At 49.0% G+C, this 19205-nt stretch overlaps 1 protein-coding gene across 2 annotated transcripts in view; it reads left to right on the forward strand.

The window, feature by feature from the left end:
• The first annotated feature begins 3654 nt into the window (after positions 1 to 3654).
• Positions 3655 to 19205, forward strand: part of RBM33 (RNA binding motif protein 33) — a 118373-nt gene continuing 102822 nt past the window's right edge. For both annotated transcript variants that reach the window (XM_039230666.1, XM_039230667.1), the window contains exon 1: positions 3655 to 4118. In XM_039230666.1, coding sequence (XP_039086597.1) covers positions 4076 to 4118 — 43 coding nt within the window. In that variant the 5' untranslated portion in view covers positions 3655 to 4075. The remainder of the gene's footprint in view (positions 4119 to 19205) is intronic.

A 19205-nucleotide genomic window follows, 5' to 3' on the forward strand; every position in this document is an offset into this window, starting at 1 on the left:
TGCCTCTCATTTGCCCGGTCTTCATGTTATAATGTGCGGGACCAGCTGCTCCGTCATGACTGGGGCTGGCAGTTCCTTTTTGGTGGCTTTTAAGCAATTCTCCATTTTGGATACTTTTTCGTTGCACCAGATGCATCTAGGAGTAGATTTCTTTGAACTTCTCTTAATTGATGGTCATTATGCTTCCTGGATTTGTGGACTCATATCTTTCATCGGTTCTTGAAAACTCTTGGAAATCATCTTTTCACATATTGCCGCTCTTCTACTCTCTCTGTTCTCTCCCGTGGACTTCCGGTCTGACACTCTTATTCTGCTCTCCTGGTTTCCAAGTGTTTCCGTTCCCACTGTCCCACACCGTTCTTCTTTCTGATACATTCTAGGCAATCCTTCCCTACCTGTCGCGAGCTAAAATTCTCTCAGCTGTGCCTCATCTGTTTCACGTTTCTTTTGAGATTTTACGTCAACAATCAACTTTTAAAATAGCTTTATTGAGGTATAGTTGATATACAAAAAAATAGCACATATTCAACGTACACAATTTGATGAGTTTGGACATAGGCACACACCCATGATTCCTTCATCACAATTCAACAATTACATGTTAATTTTTAAAGTTTATTTATTTGAGAGAGAGCGAGAGCATTCAAGCAGGGGAGGGGCAGAGAAAGAGGGAGAGAGAATCCTAAGCAGGCTCCCTGCTGTCAGTGCAGAGCCTGATGCAGGGCTTGATCTCATGAATTATAAGATCATGACCTGAGCTGAAACCAAGAGTTGGATGCCTAACCGACTGAGCCACCCTGGTGCCCCTTACAATTACACTTTTTAAAAGTTTTTATTTATTTAATTTGAAAGAGAGAGAGAGAATCCCAAGCAGGCTCTGCACTGTCAGCACAGAGCCTGATGTGGGGCTTGAACTCACAAACTGTGGGACCGTGACCTGAGCCAAAATCAGAAGTTGGACGCTTAACCAACGGAGCCACCCAGGCGCCCCTACAATTACACTTTTAAACAACATTCTCTTCAGTCCTTTTTTTTGTTTTTTATCTTTTTTTTTTTTGCTTCAGAGCAAAAAGCAAAAAACAAAAAAGCAAAAAACTTACCGAAAAGTTTAACATGCAGTAAATTAAAACTCTTTTCTCTGCACCATTTGAGAATAAGCCTCTGAGTTGATGCTGCATCACTGTCAAATACCTTAGCGTGAACTTCCAGCAAGAATTCTCTTCCTATAGGTCACCTACAGTCCTCAAGATAAGGAGTTAACCTTGTCGCCTTCCTCCCCTCTCCCATTCTTGCAGATCGTCCTGGGAACAGTCATTACGGCAAGAGGGGTCAGTTTTCTCGCTCACAGGCGGCAGGCCATCCCTGCTGCAATTCTGCTGCCCACGTGGACACCTTCCACGCAGACGCTCTGGGGCTCTCACGCCTCGTTTGGACCCTTTGTGCCCTGCCTCCCAGCTGCGCGGAAGCCCTCCCACGGTGCTGGCGGCCCGCTGCCCCAGCTCACCCGCGGGGGCTACGCCCACCTCACGCAGGGCCCACACCCCGGGGTGACGTCCTAGTATCCTGCCCAGGCTGGGACTCTCCGTGTTGCGCTGACCCCATGGGCTGAGGCCCTCCTCGCTCGGCCACGGTGACTCCTTACCCTAGCCTGCCAATCGACGAGGACACACTCTTTCCCGTTTTGATCTCACTTCCCATATCGGGGAGGCTGGGTTCTGATACTCACATCTGGGTCAGCACAACCCTCTCCATCTCCCCTGTGTCACCGGTGTCACCTGATGGCTTTAGGACAAGACTGATCCAGAAGAGAAGGCTGCAGAGGAAAGGACGGGTACCGGCGACTCTCTGGTCACCGTGGGGTCTCCTCCTGGTTTCTCACTGTTACTCGTTTCCTTAAATAGTTCATGTATTTTTGTTTCTGAGAATTTCAGTATCTGAGCTCCTCGGGAGGGCAATCTACAGCTTGTGTTTTTTCAACTCTCAATTATTGTGGTTTCTTCTTTTGTGTATTTTATGATTTTTTTTAAGTTTATTTATTTCAAGAGAGTGAGAGCATAGTGGGGGAGGGGCAGAGAGAGGGAGAGAGAGAGAGGATCAAAGCAGGCTCCGAGCTGTCATTGCAAAGCCCAACGCAGGGCTCAATGTCACGAACCATGAGACCATGGCTTGAGCCGAAATCAAGAACCCGACACTTAACTGACTGAGCCACCCAGGCGTCCCTGAGGTTCAAGCCTATTAAAATCTGGATGGGGACTTAGTTATGCCAGGTTGCTTACAACATTTACTATTATTATTTTTTGCAGTGATTACATGCAGCTGAATTAAAATAACTTAAAAAAAATTTTTTAAAAGGAAGAGAGAGAGAACGAGTGACGAGCATGGAAGGGGCAGAGAGGGAGAGGTCAGCAGAGAGCCTGATGTGGGGCTTGAACTCAGGAACCGTGAGATCACAGTCTGAGCTGAAGTCGGAAGCTCAACAGACTGAGCCACCCAGGCACGCCTCAAAATAACTTTTAAAATTGTTTTTCGTTTTTTTTCTCTTTTAGATGAGTGATTAGTTACATTGGTTACTAATCCAGTAAAGTTTATTTTTTCAAACATCTTACTATGAAAAACTTCGAACGCATAGAAAGTTGAAAGAATTTCATAGTTAATGTAGTTTCCCATTAACGTCCTGTCACATGCCCATCTCCGTTCCCATCTGGGGAGCCGCCTCCTGCGTGGACCCTGGCGGCTGCTGACTCGCGGGTCACAGCACCCGGTTTCCTACCTCTCCACGCTGCCCGTCAATCCGCTCTCTTGCGGGGCGCCTGGGGGGCTCAGTCGGTCAGGCGTCCAACTTCAGCCCAGGTCATGATCTTGCAGTCCGTGGGTTCCAGCCCCGCGTCGGGCTCTGTGCTGACAGCTCGGAGCCTGGAGCCTCTTTCAGAGTCTGTGTCTCCCTCTCTCTGCCCCTCCCCCACTCATACTTTGGTCTCTCTCTAAAAAATAAAATAAATGTTAAAAATTTAAAAAAAAATCCGCTCTCTTGCTGCCAGAGCCATCTTCCCTAACACAAGTTGTGTCATGTAACTTCTGCTGTTAAAACCTTTCCACACTCCCTCCAGCTTCAGGAAAACGTCCCAAAGTCCTCGTTGCCCTGTTTCGGGCAGCGGACTGCTTGCTTCCTGAGCGCCTTGCCTCCCCAGGAGGTCCCCGCGGTCCCCGACGGTCCTGTGACCTCGCTGAGCCTCTGCTCAGCCCCGTCTTTCTACCCCGTGCCCCCCACCTTCGCTGTCGCTGTCGCCGAACCGACGCTGTGGCTCCTGTGTACCTCACGACCTCACTTCATCCCCGCCCCCCCACGACGGACAAGGCTCCCGAAGCCAAGCCCCATGCCCCTTCCTTCATGGGTTCTGGCCTTCCTCGCTGCTCAGAAGCGCAGTGTCCCGCGGACCTCGGGCCCCGGCGCCCGGGGCGTCCGGGAAGCAGCCGCAGCCGGCCTCGGGCCCCGGCCTCCGGCCGCTCGCGGGCTCCGGGTCAGGGGCAGCCGGCCTCTCCGAGCAAGCCCCGCCCCTGCCCGGCCCGGCCCCGCCCACCGGCCCGCGGGCCGCCGGCCGGAAAGCGCCGCGCCAACCGCTGCAAAGTGCCGTACAACAGAACCCGGGACCGGACTACGGCCGGCAACCGCCCCCCGCCGCCGCCGCCGCCGCCAACCCTGCGGCCGCAGAAGGCGAGCGTGGCAGCCGCCCGCCTGCTTGCCCTCCGCGCTTGCCCCGCGTCCCTGCGGGTGTCCCGGAGTCGCCGCGCCGCGGAGGCGGCCCGCGCCCGCCCTGCCGGTCGCCATCATCCCGGCGTGCACCGCGGCGGCGGGCGGGCCGGCGGCCATGTTGCGATAGTCTGTTGTTTTCGTCCTGCGGAGGAGCCGGGCCGGAGTGGCCGAGACCGCCGGCCGTCTCGCCCTGTCCCCGGCCCCGGCCCGCCGCCCCCCGCCCCCCGCCCCCCGCGCGCTGCCGCGCGTCCCCGGGCCCCGGCCGGCCGGCGGCCCACCGCCTGGCTTGGCGGGGCGACCCTGAAGGCCGGGCCCGCGAGCACCATGGCGGCCGCCCTGGGAGCCGGCGGAGGAGCCGGCGCCGGAGGTACGTGAGCCGCCCCGCGCGGGGAGGCCGGGCCGGGGCTCTCCCTCAGCCCGCGGCGTCGTGCGGGCCCGCGAGCCGGGGTGCCGCGGCCTCCGCCGTCGCGCCTGCAGGCCGCCGCGGGCCGCTCGCGCCGGGAGCCGGGCCTGTGGCCGGAGGGGCTCTGCTGGCGGCCTTGGGCGCCCCGCGGGCCGGGGGCCGGCGCGCAGCCGGGTGTCCCATTGTGCGCGAGCGCGGGCAGCGCGGCGTTTCCGAAGCCGGGGGTCGAGAGACGTGACCCCATGTCGCGGGTCGGCCACGCCAAGTCCGTGGTCCAGTGAGCACTTCCAGCGCTTGGTCAGCGTTTCGGGGACCCAACCGGGCGAGGAAGGTGTAGACACTGGACCAGTTCCTTTGGGCGGTTTCCTCCTGTTTCGCAACCGTCAGTGGTGTTGACAGGGCGCCTAGCGAATTCCAGGTGAATTCGCATTTTGTTGATTGAGGCTTTTTTTTTAAATAAGGAACAATACCTGCAGGTGACTTTTTAATTATTATCCAAAAGCGTTGGTAAAGGAGCCCCGCAGACGGGGAGGTATAATCGGCGAGAGCGTTGGGCACTCCTTGCTGACACGTCCTTCCAGTGTGTTCCCCGGAGGTAGGCTTTAGCACCGCCTTCTCACGAGTCCGTGGCAGCGTCCTGCCTGCAAGTCTGGGCTGAGCGTTGAAACGCGTGAACGGCGACCGCGGTGGGGGGACCGTTCCCCGGGGGCGGCGCGCCGTGGTCCGCGCCGCTCCGCTGTCGGGCGGAGGTGCGCCTGCTCCGTCGGGGTCCCCGGACGGGGTACCGTTCGGCGACTTGCCGGGGTCGCTGTCGGGGGCGCCCGGGTGAAAGGCCTTCGGTGGCCGCGCAGCCCCGCGGTTTGCGCCCTCCGGCGCTCCGTGGCAGACGCGGTGCCAGGTGTGACAAGGCCGCGCGTGCGGCCGTGTTCTTTCAGGTTCCCCGTCTTCACTTCCCGAGGGGGCCTGACCGCGGCTGCAGGCTGCGCGAGAACAGCACTTGAGGGCCTAGAAAGCTCGGGACTCGCTGTTTTAGGGGATCAGCTGGGCTCCACCCTCGGCGCCCCGGAGTTCCCTCCTGCCTCCCCGCAGTGTGTCCGCCGCCTGCTTCCCGCCTCCCCCCCCCCCCCCCCCCCCGGATTCTAGACAGCCTTGTTTCCTCCAGATCCCTTAGCCCGGTTCTCGCTAGGTTCTTCCCCTCTTTTTGAAACAAGAAGCCCGGGAGCCCCCTGAAGACGGGGAGGCGGCCCCCGGGACCTGCCGTGTGCTCCTGGGGGTTGTGTGCGCCCAGCCGACACTTGGACGAACGAGGGCGTCGCGGAGGGAAGTGTGCTCCTCACGGACGCTGCTGTGCCCTGTCGTGCACGTGGAAGCCAGCCCCTTGCTGGCGCGAGCAGGATTCTGGGCCCTGCGGGTGGCCTCGCTCCCCGAGGAGGGGCGGGTCGGAGGGGCGCGCCGGGGGTTTCCTGTGGACGGCGTGTCCTTGCCTCGGCCCCCTCGCCGCCGCGGACGCTTGGGTGCCCCGCACGTGCCTCCGGAGGGTGGGTGGCCCTAAGGGTGCAAGTGCCGCTGCACGTTACACGTGTTCACGGTTCGGGAGCTGCTGCGGTGTATCCCGCTTCCCAGACGCTCAGAACCCCTTCCGTTCCGGATCTGCCTTGGGACAGAAACGCAGCCTCAGCGTCGTGGTTCGTGCTGTTTTTCTGGTCTCCAGACAAGTTAGGCATTCGTATGTTAGTTTTCTGTAAATTGCTTCTTTATGTAATTTGCCTTATTTTCTTAAGCTTGCTTGCTTATTTATCCATTTATTTATTTATTTATTTATTTTGAGAGAAGGAACCAGAACCAGCGGGGGAGGGATAGAGAGAGGGAGGGACAGGGAATCCGAGGCAGGCTCTGCGCTGACAGGAGAGAGCCTGACGCGGGGCTTGAACTTGCAAACCCAGAGATGACCTGAGGCGAGGTCTGATGCCTAGCCGACTGAGCCACCCAGGTGCCGCTCAGTCACCTTTTTTTTTAAAGTGGGTGGTTGATCTTTTCTCATTGTATATTTCTCCTTCTTTGTGTATTGTGTCAGAGGATTAGCAACCCTTATTAAAACTTGTGCTTGCCGTATAATCGTTTTACATGTTTTACTATATGGAAATATATCACTTATTTCTGTGTGTGTGTGGGTTTTTTTTTTTTTTTTTTTGGTAGATCTGTCTCTATGCCAAGAGTTCTAGCTATGCTTTTACCACGTGATGCTTCTGGCCTTTTTTATATTTAGCTTTTATTCCATATGGAATTTTATTTTGAGTGTTGTGTGAATTTGGGGCCTATAACAGTTCTAATACGATTTGTTGATTTTTTTTCCTTTGTCTTTTCCACTTTTTAATATGTTAATATATTAAGTTCCCGTGAACCGTTTTTGAAATTACCATTTCATTGTGTGCGTGAATATCTGTGCATATGTCTTTGTGTGTGTACTATGTATATATGTTGGCATATTAAGAAAAACATTTTTTAACGTTTATTTTTTTTTGAGAGAGAGAGAGCATGAGTGGGGTAGGGATAGAGAGAGAGGGAGAGAAAGAATCCCAGTTAGGCTCCTCACTATCAGCCCAGAGCACAGTGCAGGGCTTGAACTCACAAACCGTGAGATCATGACCTGAGCTGAAATCAAGAGTCAGGCGCTTAACTGACTGAGCCACCTTGGCGCCCCATATGATGGCATATTCTTTTTCAGAAATTTCTTTTTTTTTTTTTTTTAATGTTTTATTTCTTTCTAGGAGAGAGAGAGAGAGACAGCGTGAGCAGGGGAGGGTCAGAGAGAGGGGGAGTCACAGACTGAAACAGGCTCCAGGCTCTGAGCCGGCAGTCAGCACAGAGCCCGACGCGGGGCCCGAACCCACGAACCGCGAGATCATGACCCAAGCGAAAGTCGGACGCTCAACCGACTAAGCCACCCAGGCGCCCCTCTTTTTCAGAAATTTCTTGATTAGCTCTGTTCATTTAAAAAAAAAAAAAAGTACTTTGGGGCACCTGGGTGGCTTAGTCGGTTGAGCGTCCGACTTTCGCTTGGGTCATGATCTCGCGGTTCGTGGGTTCGGGCCCCGCGTCGGGCTCTGTGCTGACTGCCGGCTCAGAGCCTGGAGCCTGTTTCAGTCTGTGACTCCCCCTCTCTCTGACCCTCCCCTGCTCACGCTGTCTCTCTCTCTCTCTCCTAGAAAGAAATAAAACATTAAAAAAAAAATAAAAAAAATGTACTTCATGGGGCACCTGGGTGGCTCAGTTGGTTAAGCGTCCGACTTCAGCTCAGGTCATGATTTCACGGTTTGTGGGTTCGAGCCCTGCATCGGGCTCTGTGCTGACAGCTCAGAGCCTGGAGCCTGTCTTGGATTCTGTGTCTCCCTCTCTCTCTGACCCTCCCCTGCTCATGCTGTCTGTCTCTCTCTCTCTCAAAAATGAATAAAACAGTAAAGAAAATGTACTTCAGAAAAATTAATCACATTCTATTAAGAACTCTATTGGAATTCTTATTGAGATTGCATTGAGTTTATTTATGTAATTTGAGAGTGATTGATATTTTTACAATACGGGTTCTTTCATCTAGGAACAAAAGTGTCTCTGTCAGGCTTTTCTTTTTTGCCTGTCAGTCATCTACCAAATGTTTATTGAGTACCTGCTCCTGTGCTTGGCACTGATCTAAGAGGTTGGGGTACAGAGTGAATAAACCAGAGGTCCCTACCCCTATGGAACTTATATTAAGTAGAATTTTCTTTATATAGTTCTTTCACATTTCTTGTTAGTTGCAGTCTTAGATATTTTGTATTTGTCATTGTGGATGGTGTAGTTTTTTTTAACTTTTATCTTTCGATGTTTATTTTTGAGAGAGAGAGAGAGAGAGAGAGAGAGAGAGACCGGGAGACCGAGAGACCGAGCATGAACAGGGGAGGGGCAGAGAGAGAGAGGGAGACACAGAATCTGAAGCAGGCTCTAGGCTCTGAGCTGTCAGCACAGAGCCCAACATGGGACTCGAACTCATGAATCATGAGATCATGACCTGAGTTGAAATCAGATGCTTAACTGACTGAGCCACCCAGGCGGCCCTAAGATGGTGTAGTTGTTAATCCTATTCTCACATTTGTTATTGATCTACTGTAGAAAAGCTTTTTAAAAATATAGTTGAAGGGGCGCCTGCTGGCTCAGTCAGTTGAGTGTCCAGCTTTGGCTCAGTTCATGATCTTGTGGTTCGTGAGGTCAAGTTCCACGTTGTGCTCGCTGCTGTCAATGCAGAGCCCACTTCAGATCCTCTGTCCTTCTCTCTTTGCCCCCCCCCCCAAAGTAGAAGAAAACGTTGAAAATCTAATTGAATTGTATACATCTGGTTTTTTTAGTCTTGTTTTAACAGTTTGGTACTTTAGATTTTCTAGTTAGTCATATTTGCAGCATCTTTTGTTCTGATATTTATAGCTCTCATTTCTTACACTTGTCTCAGAGGCACTCATCATTAAGCCCTCCAGCATGATGTTGAAGAGTGCAGGTAGTGGCAGGCTTCTCTATCTTGTCAGTTTGTTCTGAGTTTTGATGAGTGTTGTTTTAATGTTTTGCTGTTAAATATGTGTATTGTAGGTTTGTGATACTGTTTTTTTTGGGAAGAAATTTGTTTGAGTTTTAAAAAAAAAATTGTCAAATTCTTTTTCCTCATCTGTTTAGGTGATCTATGAGGTCCCTTTAACCTCTTAATGCATTATGCTGGTAGATTTCTAGTGTTGAACCAACCTTGCATTCTTGAGCTCAAAACCTATGTGTTTTGTTCTTTTTAATATATGGTTGGATTTCATTTTAGGATTTATCTACAAGCATAAGAAAGATTGGCATATAATTTTCTTCCTTTGTGTTTGTGAGTGCACGGGTGCTATCTTTTTTTTTTTTTTTTTTTTTTTTTTTTTTTTTTTTTTTTTTTTTTTTTTTTTTTTTTTTTTTTTTTTTTTTTTTTTTTAAATGAAATGCTGGTTTCCTAAAATGAGTTGTGAAGTTTTCTGGGACATAATGAAAAAACCTTTGTATTATGTGTTGAAGAACTCTGTCTGTAAAGCCATTGGGGTCTGGTACCTCTTTTTAGTTTCTTATGTCATTGGTCTCTTTAGCTTTTTAAAAGTCTCTGGGTCATTTTGTTTTTAAAAGTTTATTTGTTGAAGTAATCTTTACACTCAACATGGGGCTTGAATTCCCGACACTGAGATCAAGATGTGCATGCCCTTCTGACTGAGCCAACTAGGTGCCCCTCTGTAAGTCAGTTTTGATAGATTTTTCTGGAAAAATACTCCTTTATGTTTTCAAATTAATTAGGGTTCAACGCTCCCATTTCTAGTGTGTTAAAGGCACATTTTGTGACTTGACTGTCTGAACAGAATCTTACTTTGTTTTTATACTTGATTGATGATTTGGTTGGGCCTAGAATTCTAGATTTGAATTCATTTTCCTTAGATTTTTGGTGGTGTTGCTGTGTTGTTTTTCTGGCTTGCAGTTCTGTGTTGAAAAGTGATCGCATTCTGATTCCTTTGTATGTGACCTTTTTCTCTCTCTGGTGGATTTTAACAGTTCCTCCTCAGTGTTCTAAAATTTCATCAGCAAAGGTCTTTTTATCGTGCTTTCCGTTTGGTGGATACTTTAGTCTGGAAATCTTCAGTTCTGGGAAACTTTCATATATTTTTCTCCCTGTGATTCTTTTCCTACTGATGCTTCATTTACCTGCAACACACAAGGATGAGCAGACAGTTCATGAGGTGCTTTCAGGAGGATTAGGTGCTTCTGTGGTTCGTAGGGTGAAGCAGAGGAATAGATGCGGAGACATGAGGAGGGAGGCGCAGCAGGCAGGGCAGCTCCAGGGCCTCCAGGCTGGTGGCCGTGGGTGTCGCTTTGCTCCGGGGGTACCCCGCAGCTACTGCTCCTTGTCAGTTACCCACGAGGAATTTTGTTCTGCTGGGCCAAATGCTGTTTATCTTTTTTATTTGCATTTATATTTATCTTTTAATTTTTAAAAATGTTTTATCAATTTTTGAGAGAATGAGAATGAGTGGGGGAGGGGCAGAGAGAGAGGGAGACACAGAATCCGAAGCAGGCTCCGGGCTCCGAGCTGTCAGCACAGAGCCCACCCTGGGGCTCGAACTCAGGAACTGTGGGATCATGACCTGAGCTGAAGTTGGATGCTTAACAGACTGAGCCACCCAGGTGCCCCCAAATGCTGTTTATCATTAGCTGTTTTTAAAAAATTATTATTATACTAATAATTTACTGCTTGTAATTTAATTTTTATTTATTTTTTACAAAGTTTATTGTCAAGTTGGTTTCCATATAACACCCAGTACTCATCCCCACAGGTGCCCTCCTCCGTGCCCATCTCCCCCCTTCCTCCCCACACCCATCAGTCCTCAGTTTGTTCTCAGCATTCAAGAGTCTCTCATGGTTTGCCTCCCTCCCTTTCCCCAACTATTTCCCCCCTTCTTCTCCCCCATGGTCCTCCGTTAAGTTCCTCCTAATCCTCCTATATGTGCAAACATATGGTATGTGTCCTTCTCTGCCTGACGTATTTCGCTCAACATAACACCCTCAAGGTCCATCCATGTTGCCACACGTGGCCAGATTTCATTCTTTCTCATTGCCATAGAGTATTCTATTGTGTAGACAAACCACATCTTCTTGATCCATTCGTCCGTTGATGGACACTTAGGCTCTTTCCATGTTTTGGCTATTGTTGAGAGTGCTGCTATGAACATTGGGGTCCATGTGCCCCTATGTATCAGCACTCCTGTATCCCTTGGGTATCTTTAGCTGTTTTAACCATAGCTAAATGCGGATCCAGTATTCGCCATCTTTTGGTATCTTCTCTTCATTTTTGAAAGAAGATGGAACTCTAATACTTACATGTAGTTCTGATTTTAAAATGTCAACAACTAAGTCAACTAAGAAGAGACCAGTAAATCAGAGAGCATGTGTCTGGTGGACCGGATCACCAGATTGCAGCCTGTGCCCGAGGGACTCTGCCTGTGTGATTTACTGCGTCCCATGAAGATGTTACCTTCCTCCCTAAACATCAACGAAGTCATAGTTGCCCTTTAATATTTTTTTAAAGTTTATTTATTCTGAGAGACAGAGTGTGTGAGCGCATGCGTGAGCACAGGAGGAGCAGAGAAAAGAGGGAGAGAGAATCCCAAGCAGGCTCGCTGTTGTTGACACAGAGCCCCCGGCGTGGCTCAGGCTCACTGACCTTGAGATTATGACCTGAGACAAGATCAGGAGTCAGATGCGTTACTGACTGAGCCTCCCCCCCCCAGACGCCCCCGCCTTTAATATTTTTTTTTAAATATTTTTATTTATTTCTAGGAGAGAGAGAGAGACAGAGTGAACAGAGGAGGGTCAGAGAGAGAGGGACACATAGACTCTGAAACAGGCTCGAGGCTCTGAGCTGGCAGTCAGCACAGAGCCTGACGCGGGGCTCGAACCCACGAACCGCGAGATCATGACCCAAGCGAAAGTCGGACGCTTAACCGACTAAGCCACCCAGGCGCCCCCCGCCTTTAATATTTTTATATAGGAAACCAGAGGGTTTGCTTCTACGGTTGCTTCCTAAATAAATTGAAGAGTGCTGTAGGTGGTGTTCGGTAGGCTTGAATTTAAGTCTGGCTTTGTGGTTCACTAACTTTGGCCAGCCTTGTTTTTCACGTCTGTAAAAGGGGGGCTTGCGGTTGCATTGAAGGAGGAATCGAGTGTAAGCATGAGAGCTCGTGGAACTGACATGAACCCTCTGTTCAGCCCTTCTGTAGTGCTGGGGTCATTCAGTCTTGTCAGTGTTTGAGTCAGAACAGAAGCTGAGCAAAGTGTCCCAAGTATGAAGGGTTTTAATACAGGAAGAAGAGGTTTCCGCAGTCGTGGGGAAGGTGGAGGGACATCGGTCGGGAGAGCTTTCTCTAATAGTCTCTGCCTGGTTGTCAGGCGCTTGCCTGGAGGTCCCCTGACCCTGCGGCGTGGCGCTGCAGGTGCTGACTTTGGGCGGTCCTGACCCTCAGGAAGCTACCACCGACTGTCGGAGCTCCCGCGAGCCCAGGGGCAACACCAGGGGTTCCCAGAGCTCACCCCGTCCTCTCGAACAGTCACGCCTGCCGTGTATGTCCTGCCTCTGCCTCCTGGGAGTCACTGTGAAGATGATTGGGACCGGGCTTCCTGTGAGCGCGTTGCCTTGTGCAGTCTAACCATGCAGGGGACAGAGGTTCCCGGGGGGGGGGGGGGTCGCGCCTACATTCCTCTGTACCTTCGTGGAGTGTAGGGACCACAGTCCACACAGCTGTTGCTTTTGTGTGTGGAAGGCAAAAAAGGGATGGAGGGAGTGGGCCTTGTCCTTTTCTTTGACATTTATTCCCTTAAGTTTCACCTATTTAGCAACTGATCTTTGCCAGTTTAGAAAGTTTAGCTTTTTAAAAAGAGGGTCTAGAGTTTTGGGAAAAGATATAGGGTGTAATTTCCTTTAGATTGTGAGTCATGATGGCAACATTGGCTGGCTGAGCTCAGACCACTTGCCCTCCTCCAGGCAGCCTGGGATGGCAGAGAATCCAGGGTCTCGCTTTTGTAGCTTCCATATTGAGAGGCAGAGCCCCGTCTTCTATTGGGATTCCTAGTGTGATTGACTTCCAGACTCCAGAAGAAATTCCGTTGTAGGACAGGCAAACAGCCGATGTGCTGGCCACATAAGCAGAGCACAAAGTTCATTTTAGAGAGAACTTTTCCACGGGCCCGTATAGGTGAGAGATCTTTAAAACAATGACTGTAAATTATTTTTCAAGCAACATGGCATAGGGACTCACTATGAATACTTTGCTTGGGTTACTCAGTTTCATAGTTCTTCTCTGTAGGGCTAATATGCTCACTTTCAGAGTCGTCGTCCCCCCCCCCCCCCCCCCATGTAGGATTCATGTCCCCATGTAGGATTCATGTCCTCTTGGAGCCCAATGTAGGGCTTGAACTCATGACTCTGACATTAAGACTTGAGCTGAGATCAAGAGTCAGAAGCTTAACTGACTGAGCCACCCAGGTGCCCCTCAAAGTTCTTGAACATCATTACCCTGATTGTTTTTCCTAGATGATTCAAATAAAGGGTCTAAATTTACTCACCTATAAAATACAGAATTTTGACTATTATTTAGAATACAAGCATATAACATGAGATGGTGTTGAAGCAAAAGAAAGAAGGTTGAGAACCTTTGGACTATGCAATGATTGGCAAATTTTGTCTGCAAAGGACCATGTGGCTTCTGTTGTTCTGTTGCAATTCCTCTGTTGTTCTGTTGCAATTCCTCTGTTGTGCCCTTATAGCCTGAGAGCAGCTCCCAACAGTAGGTACTGAACACACAGTTCAGTAAAAGCTGCTCACATGAACAGGCAGCAGCCACAGAGAGGGGTGGCAGACCCTTCTTGGCCTGTGGGCCGTAATTGGCTGACCCTTGGACTAGGCAGTTGGCTAGAACCCTCTGGAAGCTAATGTTCTGTACTGTTTATAATCCAAGTTCCAGGCTCCTGGAAAAGAGATTGTGAGAATGCGGAGCAAGAGAGCTGCGTTGATCATGGACCTCCAGCCGCTGTGTGCTTGCGAGCTGGGAGAGTTCCGGTAGATACCTAGAGTCTTGTTCTAGGGACAGGTGACTTCCTTATGAAAATAGAACGTCTAGTAGGATGTTTAATTTTTTAATTTTTTTAAATGTTTAATTTTTGAGAGAGAGAGACAGCATGAGCGGGAGAGAGAGGGAGATACCGAATCTGAAGCAGGCTCCAGGCTCTGAGGGGTCAGCACAGAGCCCGATGAGGGGCTCGAACTGACAAACTGAGATCATGACCTGAGGCTAAGTTGGAAGCGGCTGATGGAGCCCTCCAGGTCCCCCAGCAGGATGTTTAGATAAGGAGTCTCCTGTGTGGGCCTTGACCTCTCTGGACCCTGAGCAGTTAGTTTTCCCCTGGGTCTTCAGGGATGCATCGTTGTTGCTTCAAAACTGGACTGATGTGGACACAGTTTGTTCTCTTGGTTCTGCTCACTGTGACAGGAACAAACAGGAACTTTTAAAAAAGGGTTTGTGCATGTTCTAAAGGTGCTGCACTGGGTGTGGTCTTTCCTTTGCTCCACGTGCCTTTGTCCAAGCACACTGAGAGTTGGGTTTATTTCCTTTTGGGAATTGTAGTTGTTTTCCACTTCTACTCTTGCTGTAGCTGTAGCTCTGCATTACTTACAGGGTGTTTTTTTTTTGTTTGTTTCCTTGGTGTCAGGGGATGAGATTGCTTTCTCCAGAAAAAGAGGCCCCCACTTGCCTTTTCAACCACACACTTCTTTCCCGCATGCTTGCGTGAATTCATGCTTGGGCCGGGATTCCCAGCAGTTTGTCCTTTGGGACCTCGCTGTAGTAATTTCCCTGTTTTGCTTCATCCTCAAGTTTGATCACTTTTCCTCTTCCCCACATGCATCTACTCGTGATCACCTTGCTCCTCCGTTGAGAAAAACAAACATTTTTTTCTCTATTTTAAATGGTCCCCTTCAGGCATCTGTTCCATGTTTGTGCTTTTGAGGCCAGGTCTCCTTGAGCGTGGATCTGAACCTGTGCACGGCAGTCATATCTCCGTCCTTTCACTTGCTGTTGACCTTTGTGCTGGGAGAAACCATTTAATACAATAAACTGTGAAGAGTAGCATGACAGAACTATTCACCCCGCAGCTGGCATGAGCACTTAACACATTTTGTCACATTTGCATCAGGGGTGTGTTTTAAATGAAGGACCTTATTACAGATAAGGCCCCCATTATACTTTACCCGATCACTTATCTCTTTCCTCTCTGTAGTCTTGGACACCATCAGGAATTTGGTGTATTTCCCATACACGTATTTCTTTATGTATCAGTGTCAGGGTATTAAATTAGTAAATATACCTACATACATGTGTTCATAGCCAATATGTAGTATTCATTTTATGCCAGAAAGGTTAGTCTGTGCATGTGTCATTTTGTATTTTTACTAGTTTGTCTTTGGTTTAGACTTGTCAGTGAGGCCCCCTGCAGAGCAAGTAAGGAAGCAGAGGTGGGTGCATGTAGGCTGTTCTGTGTGGCGTGTATGGCGTCTGTGCCGTCGTGCGCACTGCCACCTCCAGCCTGGGGGGACGCTCATGTCCCCGGATGCGGTCAGATGTTTGAGTCTTTGTCAGAAGTGGAAAGTTATTCATGGTTCACTTTAAAATGTCTTATTTTAAAAGAGACTTATTATGGAAAAAATGTCTATGCCTGTCATCTGGTGACAGCAGCGTGGAGTCACGGCCAGTTGCATTTCGTCTCTGAGCTACCTCCTTACTCCCTCCGTCCTGTGAAACACTCATCCCCGTTCCTGTGCTCAGCCGCTGGCCCCCACCATTCCACCTTCTGTCTCTGTTAATCTCACCAGTCTCGGGACTTTGTGTAAGAGGAGTCAGACGGCATTTGTCTTTCTGTGAATGGCTTACTTGATGTCGTGTGGTGTTGTGAGTAGCCGGACTGCCGTGCTGGTCATTGGATTGTATGTACACTGAGATGTGGAATTGCCACACCATCCTAATCCAGTATGACCTCACCTTAACAATTGTATCTGTAGTGACCCTATTTCTTTTTTAATGTTTGTTTATTTTTGAGAGAGAGAGAACTCGAGGGAAGGGGCAGAGAGGGGGAGATGGAAGATCTGAAACAGGCTCTGTGCTGTCAGCTCAGACTCACACACCCTAAGATCATGACCTGGGCTGAAGTCGGACGCTTAACTGGCTAAGCGCCCCCTGTAAGGATCCTATTTCTAAATAAGGTCACATTATGAGGTTCTGGTGGACAAGACTTTTTAGGTGACACCATGTTTGTGATAAAAAAATAAATACAATATTTGGATTTTGTTCTTGGCACATAGCTCCTAAAACCCTTTGAATTTATTGTCTTTTGTATGCTAACAAATGACACACTAGCTAGCTTCAAGATGGGGGCTGGTTGCCAGAAAAAAACAACCGTATTGAAAGGGTGAGAATTTTCAGCCTCAGCCTCGTTTCCTGGGAGGTAGGAGAGGGACTGGCTGTTGAGTCAGTCATCGCTGGCCAGTGGTTTAAGTCAAGCCTGTGCAATGGGGCCTCCATAGAAATCAGCCAGTGAGGGCGTTTGGGGTGGCTTCCCACAGCCCTGTGCTGGGCAGTGGCCTACGTACCCTTACCGTGCGGACAGAGGCTGTCGCACTCGGACCCTTCCCAGCTTCGTCCTGAATCCGGCTCTTCATTTTTGTCCTTTAAACTGTGATAGTAAGTATCAGGATTTCCTGGGGTCTGTGCTGACTTCTGTAAGCTGTTCAGTTGAATTATTTAATTTGGGTGAAGGGTGATTATGGGAACCTCTGAATTTGTAGTTGGGTGGTCGAAGGGCGGGTAGTCCGGGCACCCCATTTGCAACTGAAACGTGAGGTGGGGCAATCTCGCGAGACAGAGCCCTTCACCTGTGTGCTAACTCTGGGTTATGAAGGTCAGAGTGGAAGCCTTCCCGGAGCATCTGGGAGTCAGAGACCGCCCTGTCGCGCAGTCAGCAAGCCCGACTTGTCGCGGTGTTACAGGGATGACTGGTGTGTGATAGGACCCGGGCTGGGCCGCCTTTCCAAGACCGAGCTCCTTACCGCCCGCCCGTCTCACCCCCAAAATAAACCAGCACGTTTATCAGTCAGTTCACAGACCACTAATATTCCAGATTCAAAATCCTTGGGTTTTCTTTGACTTCCCTTCTGCCCCTATCACGGCCGTTTAGTCCACATGAGTAAGATTCTGGCTTACTCACGGTCGTGCTCTCCGGCCTGTTCTCCTGTGCCGCTGACCGGGATCCCCCCACTACTTGGTTTGTAGTTCTTGTCCAGGCCACTGTTTGTTTTCTGTCACCTCAGTCATTGCTTTGTTTTTTTTTTGTTTGTTTGTTTAGTTTTGTTTTTGCTGCTAGATAATCCTTCCAAACTGCAGTCATGCTGCATGTTGAGGATAGATTTCTCATGTTGCTTCTTCAGTAATGCCCCAGATCTACCTTCTCAGCGTTTAGTTTCCTGTTGCTTCTCTCTGTGACCGGTGTTTCACACGCACCGAACTTGAACTGCTCACGGTCTCCTGGGCTTGCATGGCACTTCTCAGCCCATGTGTTGGTTTCCCCGTTTGCCCATCCGCTTGGCCGAAATCTGGTTACTGCTTAGACTTTCTGTCCATTACTTCCCGGTGTGTAACACCAGATTTCGCTCTCCTCAGCCCCCAGTGCCATGTGTGTTTTTGGGGGCTCGGGGGGAGGGCTGGAAATTACCCTCAAAATACCTCCTGGGTTGAAGAAATTTTTACTTGAATTCAGTCATTCCATTGATTTTACTTCAGTGGCTTTTGAGAAACTTAAATAGTGTGAATTTCATACTTGGTTGAACACATCCTGTCGCATCCATCCTATGGTAGTTTGCGCGTTCTGTGTTCGGATGTGTGCGTAGGTGAGCTTTGGGAATAGTGTTTGCCTGAGGTTATGATCGCTACTTCTGATCAGAGAAATTTGGGGTGATTTTAATACTGTCTTTGTACTTTCAGGTATTGGAAGAAGTTTTATACTAAGCTGGTTATTACTTTGGTAAGGACAAGTTGTTACTCTAAGAAAACAGGTTTTGTAAAACCGTAAGGAAGAATATAGAAGCCAGTCTATAATTAATCCCATGCAGAAAGGTAACTGTTATTAGCACGTTTGCTCATACCTTCCAGACACACGTGCACACGTCTGTTTTATGTATAAAATGGTGTATTATAATGCATGATATTGTGGGACTTTTTCTCCCACATTACATAATTGTAGACATTTTCCCATGTCAGGAGAAAGAACAATACTAGTTATAGCTCTTCTTATTGCCTAGTTAGAGGACTGTTGTTTTAATTTTACCTCTCTGCTTTGTCTTCTTCTGGTTGACTTCCACTCTTCCCCTGTGGATAGCACATTCCTTGGTGAGCCCTCTTATCCATACTGCCTCATGTAGGCCTTTTTGTTGCCTGCCTTTTTTCCTGACGGGTTTTGTATGGGTTATGCTTCCTGTTTCTTTGCGTTTCTTGTAATTTCTTGTTGGCAACTGAACATTTTAGATCATGTGTGTGTCCACTTGGGGTGCTGATCTCCTTACTCCCCGCCTCTGGGTTTATTAGTGATTTGCTTGTTTACTTGTTTGACGACTGGCTAGGTTGTCAGTGAAGACTTCCATCCTCCACTCCGCGCTGAGCAGGGTGAAGCTTCTGATGACACTCCTCAAGGCCATTGCCTTGGGCACGCCCGTAGTCCCCCTGCCATGGCGGTGGTTTGGCCCTGCTCATTTCTTTCTCTCTGATCACATCTTCAGCGTCCTGGGTGCGAATTGCTTTGTAAACTGATCATATTAAATTCCAGGCTCCTTTGAATGGTGTCTGCGGTCGGTGTTTGAAGATCTGTTTTAACCCCAGTGGGCCCTTCCCACCGGTCTCTCCGTTTCTTTCTGGCACACTAGGCACCCTGTACAGGTCAGCCTTTGTCTCCAGTGGCTCTTACGCTCTTCTCAATGACTCTCCAGAAGTCTCACGTCCTGAGCGCACCTTTTGGTCAGAACTCTTGTTGCACTCTATTCCAGGTGAAACCAGCTCCTCTGAGAGAGTTTGGGGACTCTCTGTTCTAAGGGTTGCTTTTCTCTTCCAACTGGAATCGATGTATTATTACCTTGTTAGAACTTGATTGGCTAATTTCTGGCCCTAGTCTAGAAACATTCCTGGGGATTTATTGGTATTTTTATCCTCTGACTCCCTTAGGTAGATTCTCTCTGAGGAGGTATCTGCTAGTTCTCAAGCCTCTTTGCTTGCATGTGTATCTAAGAGGAAGAATGTCATTCCAATTTTTTGATTTTCCTAACAAAGTTTTAAATACCATACACTTGGTATGGGAAAAATGTAAAATGTCTTATAAATATTTTCTGTATTGATTACATGCTATATAATACTTTGGATATACTAGGTTAAATAA

This window comes from Hyaena hyaena, unplaced genomic scaffold, assembly GCF_003009895.1.
Source record: "Hyaena hyaena isolate Hyena2069 unplaced genomic scaffold, ASM300989v1 scaffold_50, whole genome shotgun sequence".
In the NCBI taxonomy this organism is placed as follows: domain Eukaryota; kingdom Metazoa; phylum Chordata; class Mammalia; order Carnivora; family Hyaenidae; genus Hyaena; species Hyaena hyaena.